General features: G+C 46.5%; 1 protein-coding gene across 1 annotated transcript in view; it reads right to left on the bottom strand.

The window, feature by feature from the left end:
- Positions 1–16,726, bottom strand: part of MID2 (midline 2) — a 349,455-nt gene that overhangs the window by 253,632 nt on the left and 79,097 nt on the right. The window contains exon 2 of the mRNA XM_082263055.1: positions 3,880–3,975. Within this exon, the coding sequence (XP_082119181.1) occupies positions 3,880–3,975 (96 nt within the window). The remainder of the gene's footprint in view (positions 1–3,879; positions 3,976–16,726) is intronic.

The following is a 16,726-nucleotide window of genomic DNA, read 5'->3' as shown; positions in this document are numbered from 1 at the left end:
AGCGTCCCCCCCCCCCCCCCATGAGACCGGCTTACTTACCTCACGGACGGACGGTCATCACAGCAGCTTATCATCGGTCCGCGGCTCCCTGCATCTTCTCAGTCCTCCCGCCGGCGCCTCCTCGACCAATGGCACGGCATTTGCCATTCGGCCAATCAGGAAGCGGGAGGACCCGCTCCCTGATTGGCCGGAGGAGGATCCATGTGACAATAGCGAATTTTCATTCGCTATTGTCACAGAATGGGCGGGCTCGGCTTCGGGACGCACTGTTCTGCTGCTCCCTGACCCTGGCCGCCAGCTTAGAGGGATCAGCCGGTTCTGCGAACCGGCTGATCCCATCCCACCACTGCCTGTGATTCCTCCGCTGCCAGCCTGGATCGGGGTGGCAACAGGGGTGGCAGGGACTTTTTCTGGGGTGTCAATTGACACCCCAGCTAACCCTCTGGCTCCGCCACTGGACTCAAAATAAATGGAGCACAGCAAATTTATAGCCAAAGTTAAAATAAATAATAATAAAAAAATATATAAAAAATCCTCCTGACATGATACAATAAAGAAAAAAAAAAAAAAAGAAAAAAATCAGCTCACCCACCCCACATACTCACTGCTCTTGTGTCCAGGACTGTTCTTCTTATGGGTTCAGTAAACCCCAGGAGTCATCTAACCAACTTGCTGTGAGCACAGAGAGTCAAGGAGCTGCTCCTTGGGGGCGTGTCATTAGACTGCCCAGGAGGAATGCTGTAGAGAATAGCTATATATCATTTCCATTGTGCTGCTCTTTACAGCATGCAGGACCCATCCACCTCCAGATGGAGGAGGCCTGGAACCGTTGGTGTGCCGTCAAGGAGGTAAAGAGAGGCGATTGGCTCTGATGGTGCTCAGTGAAGGGCAGCACTGAGGCTAGTGTCCCCATAGTTCATACATGTAGTCAATGAGGCAAAGAGAGGCAATTGGCTCTGATGGTGCTCAGTGAAGGGCAACACTAAGGCTAGTGTCCCCATACTTCCCCATGTCTTCATACACTTCATTCTCATTACAGCTCAGTAACATTGACCTGGTAGCAAGTAACCTAGGCAAGCTACAGCCTGGACCTTTATCCATGCAAAAAAATAGGGGGATCAGGGAGCTAAAATTTTGCTTTTCCTCTTACTCTACCATCTAGCAGTCCCTATATATTGAGGATGTATCCATAATGCATTCTTTTCCTGAAATACCCCTTACATCAGTGTCCCCGTCAGAGTCCCCCCTTATATTATTGTCTCTATCAGAGTCCCCCATTACATCACAGTCCCTCTCAGTGCCTATCAGAGTCACCTCTTACATCAGTGTACCCATCAGAGTCCCCCCTTACTTTGGTGCCCCCCACATCAATGCCCCTCATCAGAGTCCCCCTTTACATCAGTATCCATCATCAGAGTCTGCCCTTACTTCGGTGTCCCTATCACAGCCACCCACCATTACATCAGAGTCCCCATAAGCACCCCCCCCCCCATCCCCTTACATAAGTATCCCCATCAGATCCCCCTTACCTCTGTAGTTAGGCTTACAGAGTGGATTAGTATGGTAGCAGGAGGGCAGGAAGCTCTATCCTATAAATGATGGGGCAGGGATGTCATTGGTTGGTAAAACAGTCCTAGCAACCAATTACAGCGCAGTGGGGGGGAATCCTGTACTCCTGCACTGGAGACTCACATGTGGGGGGTCCGGGGTGCTATTGGGAGGGGAGAGGAGACTGTGCACATCAGTCATTGTATGAGACTGTCACATCACTTGTGGACCATATAAAGGGGGCCATATGCAGCCTGCGGCCAAAGTTTGGAGACCCCACCCCCCTTAGGGGTTTAGGTTTCTGAGGATGAAGGTTTTGAATGTTTTTTTTTTAGCTTTTGCTAAACTCGATTGATATGTGACCTTTTTTTTTTTCAGCCTGAACTATGGAACCCTGAAAAGTGCCATTGCGAAGCATTGTGCTAATAATACTTTACAGCTGGGCTTTATTCAGCGGGAACGTTGGGGAACGCAGTCCTGGCACCTCCAGCACTGAATGTATGTAATAGCAAGGGGTATGTGGTGTGCTAGATGGTCTATTGATGCTGGCTGCTGGGGGATCTATTGTCACTGGAGGGGATCTGTTTTTGTGTGAGGGTCAATTGTTGCTGGTGGGGACCTACTGTTGCTTTGGGGGGGGTCTTATGTTGCTGGTAGGGACTATTGATGATGGCTACTGTGAGATCGGTTGTTGCTGCTAGGGGAGTCTAATGTTGCTCGGGCAGATATTTTGCTGTGAGTGGTCAATTATTGCTGTGTGGGGGGATTTGTTGATGCAGGGGATCTATTGATTCTGCTGGGTGTCTACTGTTTCTGGGGTTGGATCCATTGTTGCTGCAGGGGTTCTATTGTTGCTGTGGTGGAGTCTATTGTTTCTGGGGAAGTCTATTGTTGTGTGAAGGATCTATTGTTGGGGGGAGGGGGGGGGGCTATTGTTGCTGGCTGCAGGGGATCTATTTTACTGCTTTTCTTGCTATCATTAACAAATTCCATCCAAATTATTAAGCACCACAAAATTACATTTTGTTCTGTATTATTGTGCTGCAGGGGATTTATGGTTTCTGGGGGAGTCTATTGTTGTGTGGGGATCTATTGCTACCAGGGGGTCTACTGTTGCTGGGGTTGGATCTATTGTTGCTGCAGGGTTCTAATTATTGCTGGGTGGAGTCCATTACTGCTGGGGAAGTCTATTGTTGTGTGAAGGATCTATTATTGCTGGGGTTGGATCTAGTGTTGCTGTGGTGGAGTCTATTGTTGCTGGGGAAGTCTATCAATGTGTGAAGGTTCTATTATTGCTGGGGTTGGATCTAGTGTTGCTGGGGTGGAACCTATTGTCGCTGTGGTGGAGTCCATTATTGCTGGGGAAGTTTATTGTTGTGCAAAGGATCTATTATTGCTGGGGTTGAATCTATTGTTGCTACAGGAGATCTATTGTTCCTGTGGTGGAGTCTATTGTTGCTGGGGAAGTCTATTGTTGTGTGATCTATTGTTGGGGGGGGGTTATCGTTGCAGGGGATCTATTTTACTGCTTTTCTTTCTATCGTTGACAAATACCATCCAAATTTTTAAGCACCACAAAATTACATTTTGTTCTGTATTCTCTAAAAAGGGGCGGTACTTGGAGGTGGGTAAGGGGTGGAACCAAGGGATGGTGCTCAGAGGTGGGTTGGGGTGGAACCAAGAGACGGTACTCAGAGGTGGGTAGGGGGTGGAACCAAGGGATGGTGCTCAGAGGTGGGTAGGGGGTGGAACCAAGGGATGGTGCTCAGAGGTGGGTAGGGGGTGGAACCAAGGGATGGTGCTCAGAGGTGGGTAGGGGGTGGAACCAAGAGACGGTACTCAGAGGCGGGTACGGGGTGGAGACAAGGGAAGGTGCTCAGAGGTGGGTAGGGGGTGGAACCAAGGGATGTTGCTCAGACGTGGGTAGGGGTGGAACCAAGAGATGGTACTCAGAGGTGGGTAGCGGGTGGAACCAAGGGATGGTGCTCAGAGGTGGGTAGGGGGTGGAACCAAGAGACGGTGCTCAGAGGCGGGTACGGGGTGGAGACAAGGGAAGGTGCTCAGAGGTGAGTAGGGGGTGGAACCAAGGGATGTTGCTCAGAGGTGGGTAGGGGGTGGAACCAAGGGACGGTGCTCAGAGGAGGGTAGGGGGTGGAGACAAGGGACAGTGCTCAGAGGCAGGTAGGGGGTGGAGACAAGGGACAGTGCTCAGAGGCGGGTAGTGGGTGGACACAAGGGGTGACTCAGAAGGGGGGGGGGAGTGTCTGCACCTATTCTCTGAGGAAAAAAGCCCTGATTTACACTATAATTAGGTTTAAAGAGTCTTCTTACCTCTACCTGCTGGCAGATCTGAATGAGTTTTGCCATTTGTGTTTCAAGTTCACTGCTGTGCTTGACCAAGCTGGTAAGATTTGACTCCAGAGTTTGCTAGAAACAAAGACACGAGGAATAAATTAGCCCACCTACAATCGTTCTCAAGCTTTGAACATAGCAATGCATTTACAGTGTATGGAAACCCAACAATTAACTTCTTTTATTTGCTTAAGTACACCACTGATCGCGTTTTGTTAGGTCTGTTCGATAATAAAAAAAAAAAAAATTTGACCCTTCTAGAAATCTCGTGAGAGGACAACCTCCTATGGCCTCTTCTGCACGTTGTTCTTAGTCCTCTCTTTGCATTTGTCACAGAACTAACCGGATCCTTGCCGGCTCTACCAGAATTCCTAATGTTGGCCATACGTCGTCCCTAACGAAGCGGTAGAGATTCGCTTGGTAGGTGGCTCTGTTGCCTGCCTCCCACCCAACATCCCCCGATCCAAAAAGCAAGCACAGATACAACTGGCCCTTTGAGGACAACCCATAATGCTGATATGTTTGACACCCATGCACAAGGAGCATAAGGAGCTTGGCCGTTTGTGGGCAGCTGTATACCCACAGGCCCTCAACCGCAAGACCTGTGTCCTTCAATGTCCCTCAATGAATAATGGAAAATTGCATTTAAACACCTAAAAAATGAACGAGATGTTACATAGTTACTCAGGTTGAAAAAAGACAATTCCACCCAGCTCAACCAAAAAAAAATAATAAACCAGTAAAGAAAACTCAACCATACAATCCCATATATACAATCCTATACCCGCAGCTGATCCAGAGGAAGGCGAAAAACCCCAGCAAAGCATGTCTCAATTTCCTAGAGCAGGGGAAAAAAATTCCTTCCTGATCCCCTGAGAGGCAATCGGATATTCCCTGGATCAACTTTACCTAAAAATGTTAGTACCCAGTTATACCCAGTTATATTATGTACAAAGAATCCAGGCCTTTTTTAATGCAATCTACTGAGCTGGGCAGAACCACCTCTGGAGGGAGTCTACTCCACATTTTCACAGTTCTTACGCTTAAGAAACCTTTCCGTATTTGGAGTTGTAAAGCGTGCCCATTGTCCTCTGTGTTGACCTTAAAGCGAAAAACTCAATACCAAGTTCACTATATGGACCCCTTATGTATTTATACATGTTGATCATATCCCCCCCCCCCTTAATCTCCTGTTCTCTAGAGAGAATAAATTCAGTTTCTCTAATCTTTTCTCATAGCTGAGGTCCTCCATGCCTCTTATCAGTTTGGTTGCCCTTCTCTGCACTTTCTCCAGTTCCTTGATATCCTTTTTGAGAACTAGTGCCCAAAACTAAACTGCATGTTGGGTTAGTGGGAATGGGGAGGTTTTTTTTTTTTTTTTTTTCTACATTTCTTCTCAGTCCTCTCTGTGCATTTGTTACGGAACTAACCAGAACCTTGTCGGCTCTCCAGAATTTTCAGAATTCCTAATGTTGGCCATATGTCATCGCTGATGAACCGGTAGAGATGTGCTTTGTACGTGGTCCTGTTGCCTGCCTCCCACCCAACATCCCTTGATTCAAAAAGCAAGTACAGATACAACTGGCCCTTTGAAGGCAACCCATGATGCTGTTGTGTTTGACACCCATGCAGTAGGAGCACAAGTTGCTTGGCCGTTTGTGGGCAGCTGTATACCCACAGGCCATCAACCGCCAGACCTGTGTCCTTCAATGAATAAAGGAAAATTACATTTAAACACCTAAAAAATGAACGAGATGTTACATAGTTAGTCAGGTTGAAAAAAGACAAGTCCATCTGGATCAACCAAGAAAAAAAACAAAAAACCAGTAAAGAAAACCCATCCATAAAATCCCATACACACAATCTTATACCCGCAGTTGATCCAGAGGTAGGCGAAAAACCCCAGAAAAGCATGATCCAATTTGCTCCAGCAGGGGAAAAAATTCCTTCTTGATCCCCCGAGAGCCAATCGGATATTTCCTGGATCAACTTTACCTATAAATATTTGTACCCATTTATATTATGTACACCTAGGAAAGAATATAGGCTTTTTTTTTTTTTTTTAAAGTAATCTAGTTAGCTAGCCAGAACCACCTCTGGAGGGAGTCTATTCCACATTTTCACAGCTCTTACGGTGAAGAAACCTTTCCGTATTTGGAGACAAAATCTCTTGTCCTCCAGACGTAAAGAGTGCCTCCTTGTCCTCTGTGATGACTTTAAAGTGAATAACTCAACACCAAGTTTAATATATGGACCCCCTATGTATTTATACATGGTGATCATATCCCCCCTTATGTATTTATACATGTTGATCTTATCCCCCCTTAATCTCCTCCTCTCAAGAGAGAATAAATTCAGTTCCTCCAATCTTTTCTCATAGCTGAGCTCCTCCATGCCTCTTATCAGTTTGGTTGCCCTTCTCTGCACTTTCTCCAGTTCCCCGATATCCTTTTTGAGAACTGGAGCCCAAAACTGAACTGCATGATAGGTTAGTGGAATGTTGAGGTTTTTTTTTTTTTTCTACACTTCTTTCTACATTTCTTTCTTCTCGGAACTTGCCATTTCCAGCTTTGCAAGGTCTTACCAAGTGCTGGCAGCAGTCACGGAGCGGTAAACCCTTTTGCATCAGTTGGGGTTTTCTCGCACTGCTAGCCCTAGTTAGCTCCAAAATGGACTGAGGCCATTCCCTCGGCTTAGCGGCTTCAATGGCGACACATAATGCTGTCAGTTATTTAGACCATTCAACGCACAATTCGTGGCTGGAAGGTGAAGAGAAAATCACTCAAAGCGAAACGTTTTATTTACGCTGAACGCATGAATGTAGGAATATATCTCCATACGCTCAGGTCCTCTTCGGCCCGAGCTGTCATTTAGCATTGTTCACGCGGCATTCTACGCTGTTTATCTGTCCGCTGTGCGCTATGCAATATTTATGAAGGCAGGAGAGCGCTTAGCGGAGCTAAAGATAATCCATTTGGAAGTATTGCTAGATTTCTTAACACACAAGACTACATAACACATCAATAATTTAGGCGACACAGAATTCCCATTAAACGATGTGATTTCTACTAAGAGGAAAGGTTTGGTATCTGAGACGGCGCTTTTACCAATCTTGTAAGTGATACCATATTAATAGCTCAGGCCATCCGGGAAAGGAATTATTCGCTCTTTCTAATCTGAAGCAGGAAATATGAACAGGAAATAAATAAATAAATTATTAATTAAAATGAATTCTAAGATGCCGGATGCAAACCTAAGCATTAGCGGACCTTACACCCCTGGTGACCATTCTGCAGCCTGGGGACTGCAAGTGCCTGTTCGGTATTATTTGTATGGCCCTCAGGGCCTCCTGCAGACACTAATCTGTGCTGCCTTGTTATAGCAATGATCTCTAACAGTGTTGTGTAATGTGCTTCTAGTCTAGGACTGTTTTCTGACGCTGTCGCTGTCCCCAGTCTCCAAATACTCCTATAAGCATGTGCCTGAAAATGCTGCAAGAGACTTTCAGGCACATACCATAGGAGTATTTGGAGACTGGGGTCATGCTTCAGAAAACAGTCAGACTAGAGACACATTACACAACACTGCTAGAGATCATTGCTATAACAAGGCAGCACAGATAAGTGTCTGCAGGGGCCCCTGAGGGCCACACAAATAATTCCAAACAGGCACCTGCGGTCCACAGTCCTTGACCATCTCTTGTATCAGGCCCACAGTACCTGGCCATCTGCTGTATCATGTCTGCAGTCTCTGACCATCTCTTGTACCATTGTCTACAGTCTCTGATCGTCTCCTGTATGATATCCACAGTCTCTGACCATCTCTTGTGTCATGGTCACAGTCTCTGACCATCTCCTGTACCATGTCTACAGTCTCTGATCATCTCCTGTATGATATCCACAGTCTCTGACCATCTCTTGTGTCATGGTCACAGTCTTTGAATATCTCATCTACCATGTCCACAGTCTCGGACCATCTCCTGTATGATATCCACAGTCTCTGACCATCTCTTGTGTCATGGTCACAGTCTTTGACCATCTCCTGTACCATGTCCACAGTCTCGGACCATCTCCTGTACCATGTCCACAGTCTCGGACCATCTCCTGTACAATGTCCACAGTCTCTGACCTTCTCCTGTACCATGTCCATAGTCTCTGACCATCTCTTGCATCATGTCCACAGGGTCTGACCATCTCCTGTATCATGTTCACAGCCTCTGGCAATCTCCTGTACCATGTCTACAGCCTCTGACAATGGCCTGTACCATGTCTACAGCCTCTGACAATGGCCTGTACCATGTATACAGCCTCTGACAATGGCCTGTACCATGTCTACCGCCTCTGACAATGGCCTGTACCATGTCTACAGCCTCTGACAATGGCCTGTACCACGTCTACAGCCTCTGACAATGGCCTGTACCATGTCTACAGCCTCTGACAATGGCCTGTACCATGTCTACAGCCTCTGACAATGGCCTGTACCATGTCTACAGCCTCTGGCAATGGCCTGTACCATGTATACAGCCTCTGACAATGGCCTGTACCATGTCTACAGCCTCTGACAATGGCCTGTACCATGTATACAGCCTCTGACAATGGCCTGTACCATGTCTACCGCCTCTGACAATCTCCTGTATTGTGTCGACAGCCTCCGACCATCTCCTGTACCATGGCCACAGTCTGTGATCATCTATGGTATCATGTCCACAGTCTGGGCTTGTCAGAATTACACACAATCCTGGTGACTGCATCCACCGGGAATGTGTGTTACCCCCCCCCCTCGTATTTGTGTGGCCCTTGGGGGCCCCTAGAGACACTCATTTCTGCTGTCTTGTTTTAGCAATGATATCTAGCAGTCTTGTGCAATCTGTTTGCAGTCTATGACTGTTTTCTGAAGCATGTCCACAGTCTCCAAATACTCCTATGACATGTCCCTAAAAGTCACTTGCAGCATATCCACATGCAGCATGTCTCTGACAATATTTTGTACCACGTCTGCAGTCTCTGACCATCACTTGTACCATGTCTGAAATCTTTGAACATCTCCTGTATCATGTCCACAGCCTCTGACAATCTCCTGTAGCATGTCTACAGCCTCCGACAATCTCCTGTATCATGTCTACAGCCTCTGACAAAGAGAAAAATTTAAGTGCTATAATTTATTACACATTTTTATTTATTTATTCATTCATTCAAAAAGTCCCTTGTGACCAGTAGTCCCCAACCTTTTAGGCACCAGGGACCGATTTCATATTAGACATTTTTTCCAAGGACTTGGGGTTGGGAGTATGGCGGTTGGGGAGGGGCGGGTGTTAGCGCATCAACCATCCCGACACCATGGTTGAAATGGTATCAGGATGATATTCTTGTCACTAGCTTGCCTCCCATGCAACAAGATGCAGCCTGCCACCCCAGCCACTAGATGCACCTTGTCACTGGCTTCCAACCCAACCACCAGATGCAGCTTGTCACTAGCTTCCACCACGGCCACCAGATGCAGATTTTCACTAGCTTCCACCCCAGCCACCAGATGCAGCTCGTCACTAGCTTCCACCTCGGCCACCAGATGCAGCTTGTTACTAGCTTCCACCCTGGACCACCAGATGCAGCTTGTCACTAGCTTCCACCCGGGCCACCAGATGCAGCTTGTTACTAATTTCCACCCTGGACCACCAGATGCAGCTTGTCACTAGCTTCCACCCCGGCCACCAGATGCAGCTTGTCACTAGCTTCCACCCCGGCCACCAGACAGCTTGTCACTAGCTTCCACCCTGGCCACCAGATGCAGCTTGTCAATAGCTTCCAGCCCGGCCACCAAATGCAGCTTGTTACTAGCTTTCACCCTGGCCACCACATGCAGCTCGTTACTAGCTTCCACCCTGGCCACCACATGCAGCTTGTCACTAGTTTCCACCCCGGCCACCAGATTCATCTTGTCGCTAGATTTGAGAATCTCATGGAGGAGGACCAAACAGCGGTGATGCAGGCAGTGATGATTCTCAGGTCTCTGCTCACCCACCTCTCACCTCCTTCAGTGCAGCTTGCGTGGCCCAGTTTCAAGCAAGGCATGGACGGGCATCCATCTGTGGCCTGCGGGTTTGGGACCCCTGCCCTATGTGATCCATTTTTGGTAACAGATTAAAAAAAAAAAAGTCACTTTTATTGCGGTCACGTGTAAACATCACTTGTGACGGTAATAGACAGTGACAGGTACTCTTTATGGCTTTATGGAGAGATCAGGGGTCTAAAAGACCCCACCCCCTCCACTTCACTTCAAAGTATTCAAAATACCGAAATTGGCATTTTTGAATACCGACAGTTTTTTTAAATAGGCGCCGTTAGCAACCGAGTAAATGGGTTACTACTACATCAAATCCGGCTTTGTTCGGGACTCCAACCAGCCAGCAGATGTTCCGGCTGGTTGCTCGGGTCTCCCGGTGGGACAGGAAACCCAGGCAGAGCCGTGGAATGCGGCAGGAGGGGGGAGAGGGGCGTCCCCTCCCGCTCGCTGGGATAACCGCTGAGCGGCTGCTGAGCCGCATCAGTTATCTCCTAAAAGCCGACCGCCAGGTCTAAAAAAACGGTACCAGAAAATGCCTGCAGCTGCATATCATCCCGCTACAACCACTTCTGCAAGCCGAAGTATAGGTACGTCTTTTTTCGGGAAGTGGTTAATGATGCATCAGAAGTCTAACGTGTGCATTTACATTTGTACGTGTGTTTATGTGTGGGTGTGGGCAGGGCTGCCATCGGTGGAGGACAACCCATGCACATGTAGGGGGCCCAGGCGTCCCGATGGGCCCAGCCGCCCAGGCCCAACCAATGAGATTGAGTTGTTGTTGCTGTAGTAACTAGCAATTGCTAAAGCAGGAAGGCGGCAGAGTAAGCCGATGCAGCCGAAGGGATGTCTCTTTGCTGGATTGGGCTGTTTTCCGCTGAATACATGAGGCCATCTGTTTGCTGAATTGGGATGTCTTTTTGCTGGATTGGGCTGTCTCTTCGCTGAATATATGGGGATGTCTCTTTGCTGGATTGGATTCATTTTCATATATTAAGTTGTAAGACTGTAAAAATAAAATTGGGTGCACTTAAGGACTCGGTGGGAGGGCTAGTGGGAGGATTTGGTGGGATGGCCCTAGAGAATGTTTGTTGTCAGGACCGGAGGGGACCAGGCCTAAAGCTGCGTAAGGGGCCAAAAATATCTGATGGCTGCCCTGGGTTTGGGTGGGGGGGGACAACTTAATACATACAGATTGTGTGTGGAAGTGACTCGGGAGTGGCTGTTAATGGGGTTCATTCACATCCTTTGAAGCACGTCGCTATAACCGCTTCAATACCGGGCACATTTACCCCCTTCCTGCCCAGGCCAATGTTCAGCTTTCAGCGATGTCAAACTTTGAATGATGATAATTGCGTGGTCATGCAACGCTGTACCCAAATGAAACTTATCTTTTTTTTTTTTTTCTAAACAGATACAGCTTTCTTTTAGTGGCATTTAATCACCACTGGGTTTTTTTATTTTTGCTAAAAAAAAAAAAAGAAAAAATAACGAAAATGTTGAGAAAAAAAAGAGCTTCTTTTGAGCGAATATAAAAATGCTCCCAAAATGGTTGAAAAACCTCAAATCGAGGAACCTACAAACGTAAAAACTCCCCTGTATTTTATTTCCCACATAGTAAATTATTGTAAATGGCAGTTGTTCATATCACAGTCATCTATCAGACAATCCAGGTCCATAGATGATTTATTTTTTATTCCTACACCTCCCAGGAGGATAAACTCATCACTTCAATGTGGCTACTACCAGCTATATATTATTTATACAGTATGTCTTCTCTATTAGATTTTTCCACGTATCCGAAGCCAACTGTACATTTTTATTTCACGGCCTGAAGATCTCTTTTCTTTTTTTATCACTTGATGATATTCCTCAGACAGTCTTTGGAAGAGATCAGGCCTAAAGACGGGCATACATGAAAACACAAACAGGAAAGGACTTGCCTCACGGAATCTTGCCAAGAAGGAAGATGAGGTTTTGTGAAAGCTGAAATTCAATAAGGGTTTGCAGAGCCATCATCGAATGTGAGAGCACTTAGCAAGTGCCGAAAGCTTAAACTGACATTTGCCGTTGTGCTATGGCCGGCAGGTCTTGGTACTGAATATTGTAGTGGTCTCCAAATTATGACACAGGGGTCAGATGTGGCATTTGCTTGCCTTTATCTAGTCATTGAGGTACTATACCTCCCAAAGAGACCAAAGATGGGGCTCAAATTTCTTTATTGACACCAACAATGGGGCATTAATTCCTCACATTGACACCAACAATGGGGTACTATTCTTCCTACTGACACCAATAAAAGGGCACTATTCCTCCCATTGACACCAACGATGCAGCACTATTCCTCATCCTGACACCAACGATAAGGCACTATGCCTTCCATGGACACCAATAACGGGGTACTATTCCTCCCATTGACACCAAAGATGAGGTACTATTACTTCCACTGACACCAGTGATAGGGCACAATTCCTCCCATTAGCACCAAGGAAGGAGCACTATTCCTTCCACTGACACCATCGATGAGGTACTATTCCTCCTACTGACACTAATGATGGGGCACTATTCTTTCCACAGACACCAATGATGGGGTACTATTCCTCAAATTGACAACAACGACAGAGCACTATTTCTTCCACTGATACCATCGATGGGGTACTATTCCTCCTACTAATACCAATGATAGAGCACTATTCCTTCCATGGACACCAACGATGAAGCACTATTCCTCCTACTGACACCAATGATGAGGCACTATTCCTTTCATGGACACTAATGATGGGGTATTATTCCTCCCATTGACACCAAAGATGAGGTACTATTACTTCCACTGACACCAGTGATAGGGCACGATTCCTCCCATTGACGCCAAAGAAGGAGCAATATTCCTTCCACTGATACCATCGATGGGGAACTATTCCTCCCACTGACACAAATGAAGAGGCACCATTTCTCCCACTGACAACCAATGAATTGGGCACCATTTCTTCCACTGATACCAATGATGGAGCGCTACTCCTCTCACTGATACCAAAGATGGGACATTAGTCCTTCCACTGACATCATTGATGGAGTGCTACTCCTCCCACAGACAACAAAGACAGTACTTTATTCCTTCCACTGACACCAATGATGGGGCACTATTCCTCCCACAGACACCATTGGGGCACTATTCCTTCCACTGACACCAAAAAGGGGACATTACGCCCACTGATGCCAGGGCATTTTCTACTCCCATTGGTCATAGTCCTGCACTCCAAAAGTATGAAGAACAATAAGCTGACCCATTGTTTAGACAGGTTTGGAGACTCTTGATATAGTATATACTCCTTACCATGTAAGGGAAAAACATTAGTAAACCCAATCAATTACATTTAATTTGCAAAATCACTATACAAACAATTACCAATGACTTTTTAATAAAATACGTGTTTTCAACGTTTTTCATCCATTGTTGCATCTCAGTACTGCCTGCTGGTTAGTGGGAGCCTCTCTACTGCTATAGCTACTGGTCTCTGAGCCTGACCCCGACTGTGACATAGTAGGACAGCCGGCGGTTCAGTTCCAGGTCTCCCCAACCAAGGACATGCTGCTAAGGATGTAATCCACTATTTTGCACTTAACCACCCTTTATGGGAGCCAAGTCGGGGTTTCAGGGGTATAGATTCATGCTTGACCAAAGAGCTCAATAGACTTTCTCACCTACGTAAGATATGACTAACTTAGGTGGGCAAATTAGGGGCACCAGTGGACTAAGGAACACATAAGATTATGTACAGGAATGTTTATTGAAGACATCTTTGTTGAACATTTGATTTGTTATATTTCAACATTTTCAGTAAAAAAAATGTTTATTGTTAGTTAACTTGGCCTGGTCTGAAGTTACTAGAGGAGAATTTTAAAGTTGCGCAAGCATGTATAGTATATCACAAGAACAGGGCGTATTACAGGACAAGACGAGTTTGAGAAAATGCAGTACCAATGTCTAACGTGCTGTTCGGAGGAGGCTATATTGCCATTGCTAAAGGCTACAATACTAGGGTAAGCACCCAGCAAGTCAGAAAGTATTGGTCACTTGTCAAAGGTGATTGAAGGCCTTGGTAGAGAAGGGGCTTGTGTACTTAGGCTCCTTCCCTAACAATCAGAACCCCCTATACTCCAATAATGGGTCCAGATCGCAGCACAAGGTATTCTAGGGACCTAGTCTGGAAGTCACTGAAGAGGGAGTGAGGTCTCGGGAGAAGAATAAGTATGGATGTTGTGCTAGAGTCAAGCTTCCTAGTATTAAAGTGTAATAAATGAATCAATGTCACTGAGAGTGAGGTGACGGGTAACTGAGCTGGTGGAGTCTGGTACAGGCTCAATGGTAAAGGCTCAGAAATGCTGAACAATACAGAGAGAAGAGTTATGAAGTATGAGGAACTGATGTCCATAATGAACACTTTGAAGTGTAATAGAGGTTGGGCCATGGATTACAAGGAGTTGTGCTCTTTTGGAGAACTGCCTTAACGCCAACCTTGCGTCAAACAGAAGCCTCAGCCCCCCTTTGGGAGCACCAGCAAGCGCTTTCTCCGGGTCCCCAATTGGGCAAGGTGAGCCCCACCTACACACATGCACGTGACTTTTATCTTCCCAGATCAGCCAATCAAGATGGCAGAAGATCTAAAACCCAGAAGAAGACGGGGCTAGGATGCCAACGAAGGAGTGAGAGGTGGCGAGTATAGATTTGCTTAAATCAAATAAGCAACAAGAGGCTGGTTTACAAGCATTTTGTATCCACAACTGGATTCCATTTTCTTTAGCATATTGTTGTTAACAAAGGAATACTTGGGCTTGATCTGGGACAAAGCTACTCTGTAAGCAGTATATTGTGGTTCTGTTGCATGAACACAGTGGGGATTCAGAGATCAGTAGCCCTGAGTTGTAATAAAGGATGAACAAAAGATGAAAGCAGCAAAATGTATGCTTCAGCAAATAAACGATACAGATTTAGGTTTTACATCTACTTTAATGCGTAACACACAATTTTGAATGGATAAGTTGGACACTAGTTCTTCTAGGGAAGTTTTCAACATTCCACTTTGTCACGTAATGCTAGCCTCCAAAGAAAACTGGGACAGCACAGATCATCCAAACTGCCTTCAGCATCAATGAAAGAAAGAAAAAGCATCTGTTACTGAACTATTTATCCTGTGCTATTCTGGCTGAACTCTACATAAAACAAAAAAGAACAAGTAAAAAAATGGCATAACAGTAAAGCACATCAAAGAATCACGAAGTTGACAGCCATGAAACCAAGTCAACGAAGACAGCCATGGAACCAGGTCAACAAAGACAGCCATGGAACCAGGTCAACAAAGACAGCCATGGAAACAGGTCAACAAAGAGAGCCATGGAACCAGGTCAACAAAGAGAGCCATGGAACCAGGTCAACAAACACAGCCATGGAACCAGGTCAACAAAGACAGCCATGGAACCAGGTCAACAAAGACAGCCATGGAACCAGGTCAACAAAGACAGCCATGGAACCAGGTCAACAAAGACAGCCATGGAACCAGGTCAACAAAGACAGCCATGGAACCAGGTCAACAAAGAGAGCCATGGAACCAGGTCAACAAAGAGAGCCATGGAACCAGGTCAAAAAAGACAGCCATGGAACCAGGTCAAAAAAGACAGCCATGGAACCAGGTCAACAAGGACAACCATGGAACCAGGTCAACAAACACAGCCATGGAACCAGGTCAACAAAGACAGCCATGAAACCAGGTCAACAAAGACAGCCATGGAACCAGGTCAACAAAGACCGCCATGGAACCAGGTCAACAAAGACAGCCATGGAACCAGGTCAACAAACACAGCCATGGAACCAGGTCAACAAACACAGCCATGGAACCAGGTCAACAAACACAGTCATGGAACCAGGTCAACAAAGACAGCCATGGAACCAGGTCAACAAAGACAGCCATGGAACCAGGTCAACAAAGACAGCCATGGAACCAGGTCAACAAAGAGAGCCATGGAACCAGGTCAACAAAGAGAGCCATGGAACCAGGTCAACAAAGAGAGCCATGGAACCAGGTCAACAAAGAGAGCCATGGAACCAGGTCAACAAACACAGCCATGGAACCAGGTCAACAAAGAGAGCCATGGAACCAGGTCAACAAAGAGAGCCATGGAACCAGGTCAACAAAGAGAGCCATGGAACCAGGTCAACAAAGAGAGCCATGGAACCAGGTCAACAAAGAGAGCCATGGAACCAGGTCAACAAACACAGCCATGGAACCAGGTCAACAAAGACAGCCATGGAACCAGGTCAACAAAGACAGCCATGGAACCAGGTCAACAAAGACAGCCATGGAACCAGGTCAACAAAGACAGCCATGGAACCAGGTCAACAAAGAGAGCCATGGAACCAGGTCAACAAAGAGAGCCATGGAACCAGGTCAAAAAAGACAGCCATGGAACCAGGTCAAAAAAGACAGCCATGGAACCAGGTCAACAAGGACAACCATGGAACCAGGTCAACAAACACAGCCATGGAACCAGGTCAACAAAGACAGCCATGAAACCAGGTCAACAAAGACAGCCATGGAACCAGGTCAACAAAGACCGCCATGGAACCAGGTCAACAAAGACAGCCATGGAACCAGGTCAACAAACACAGCCATGGAACCAGGTCAACAAACACAGCCATGGAACCAGGTCAACAAAGACAGCCATGGAACCAGGTCAACAAAGACAGCCATGGAACCAGGTCAACAAAGACAGC

Source organism: Pelophylax lessonae (assembly GCF_965119305.1).
Source record: "Pelophylax lessonae genome assembly, chromosome: 7".
Taxonomy (NCBI): domain Eukaryota; kingdom Metazoa; phylum Chordata; class Amphibia; order Anura; family Ranidae; genus Pelophylax; species Pelophylax lessonae.
Note: the sequence above shows the minus strand (reverse complement) of the source record. Positions and strands in the feature narration are given on the sequence as shown.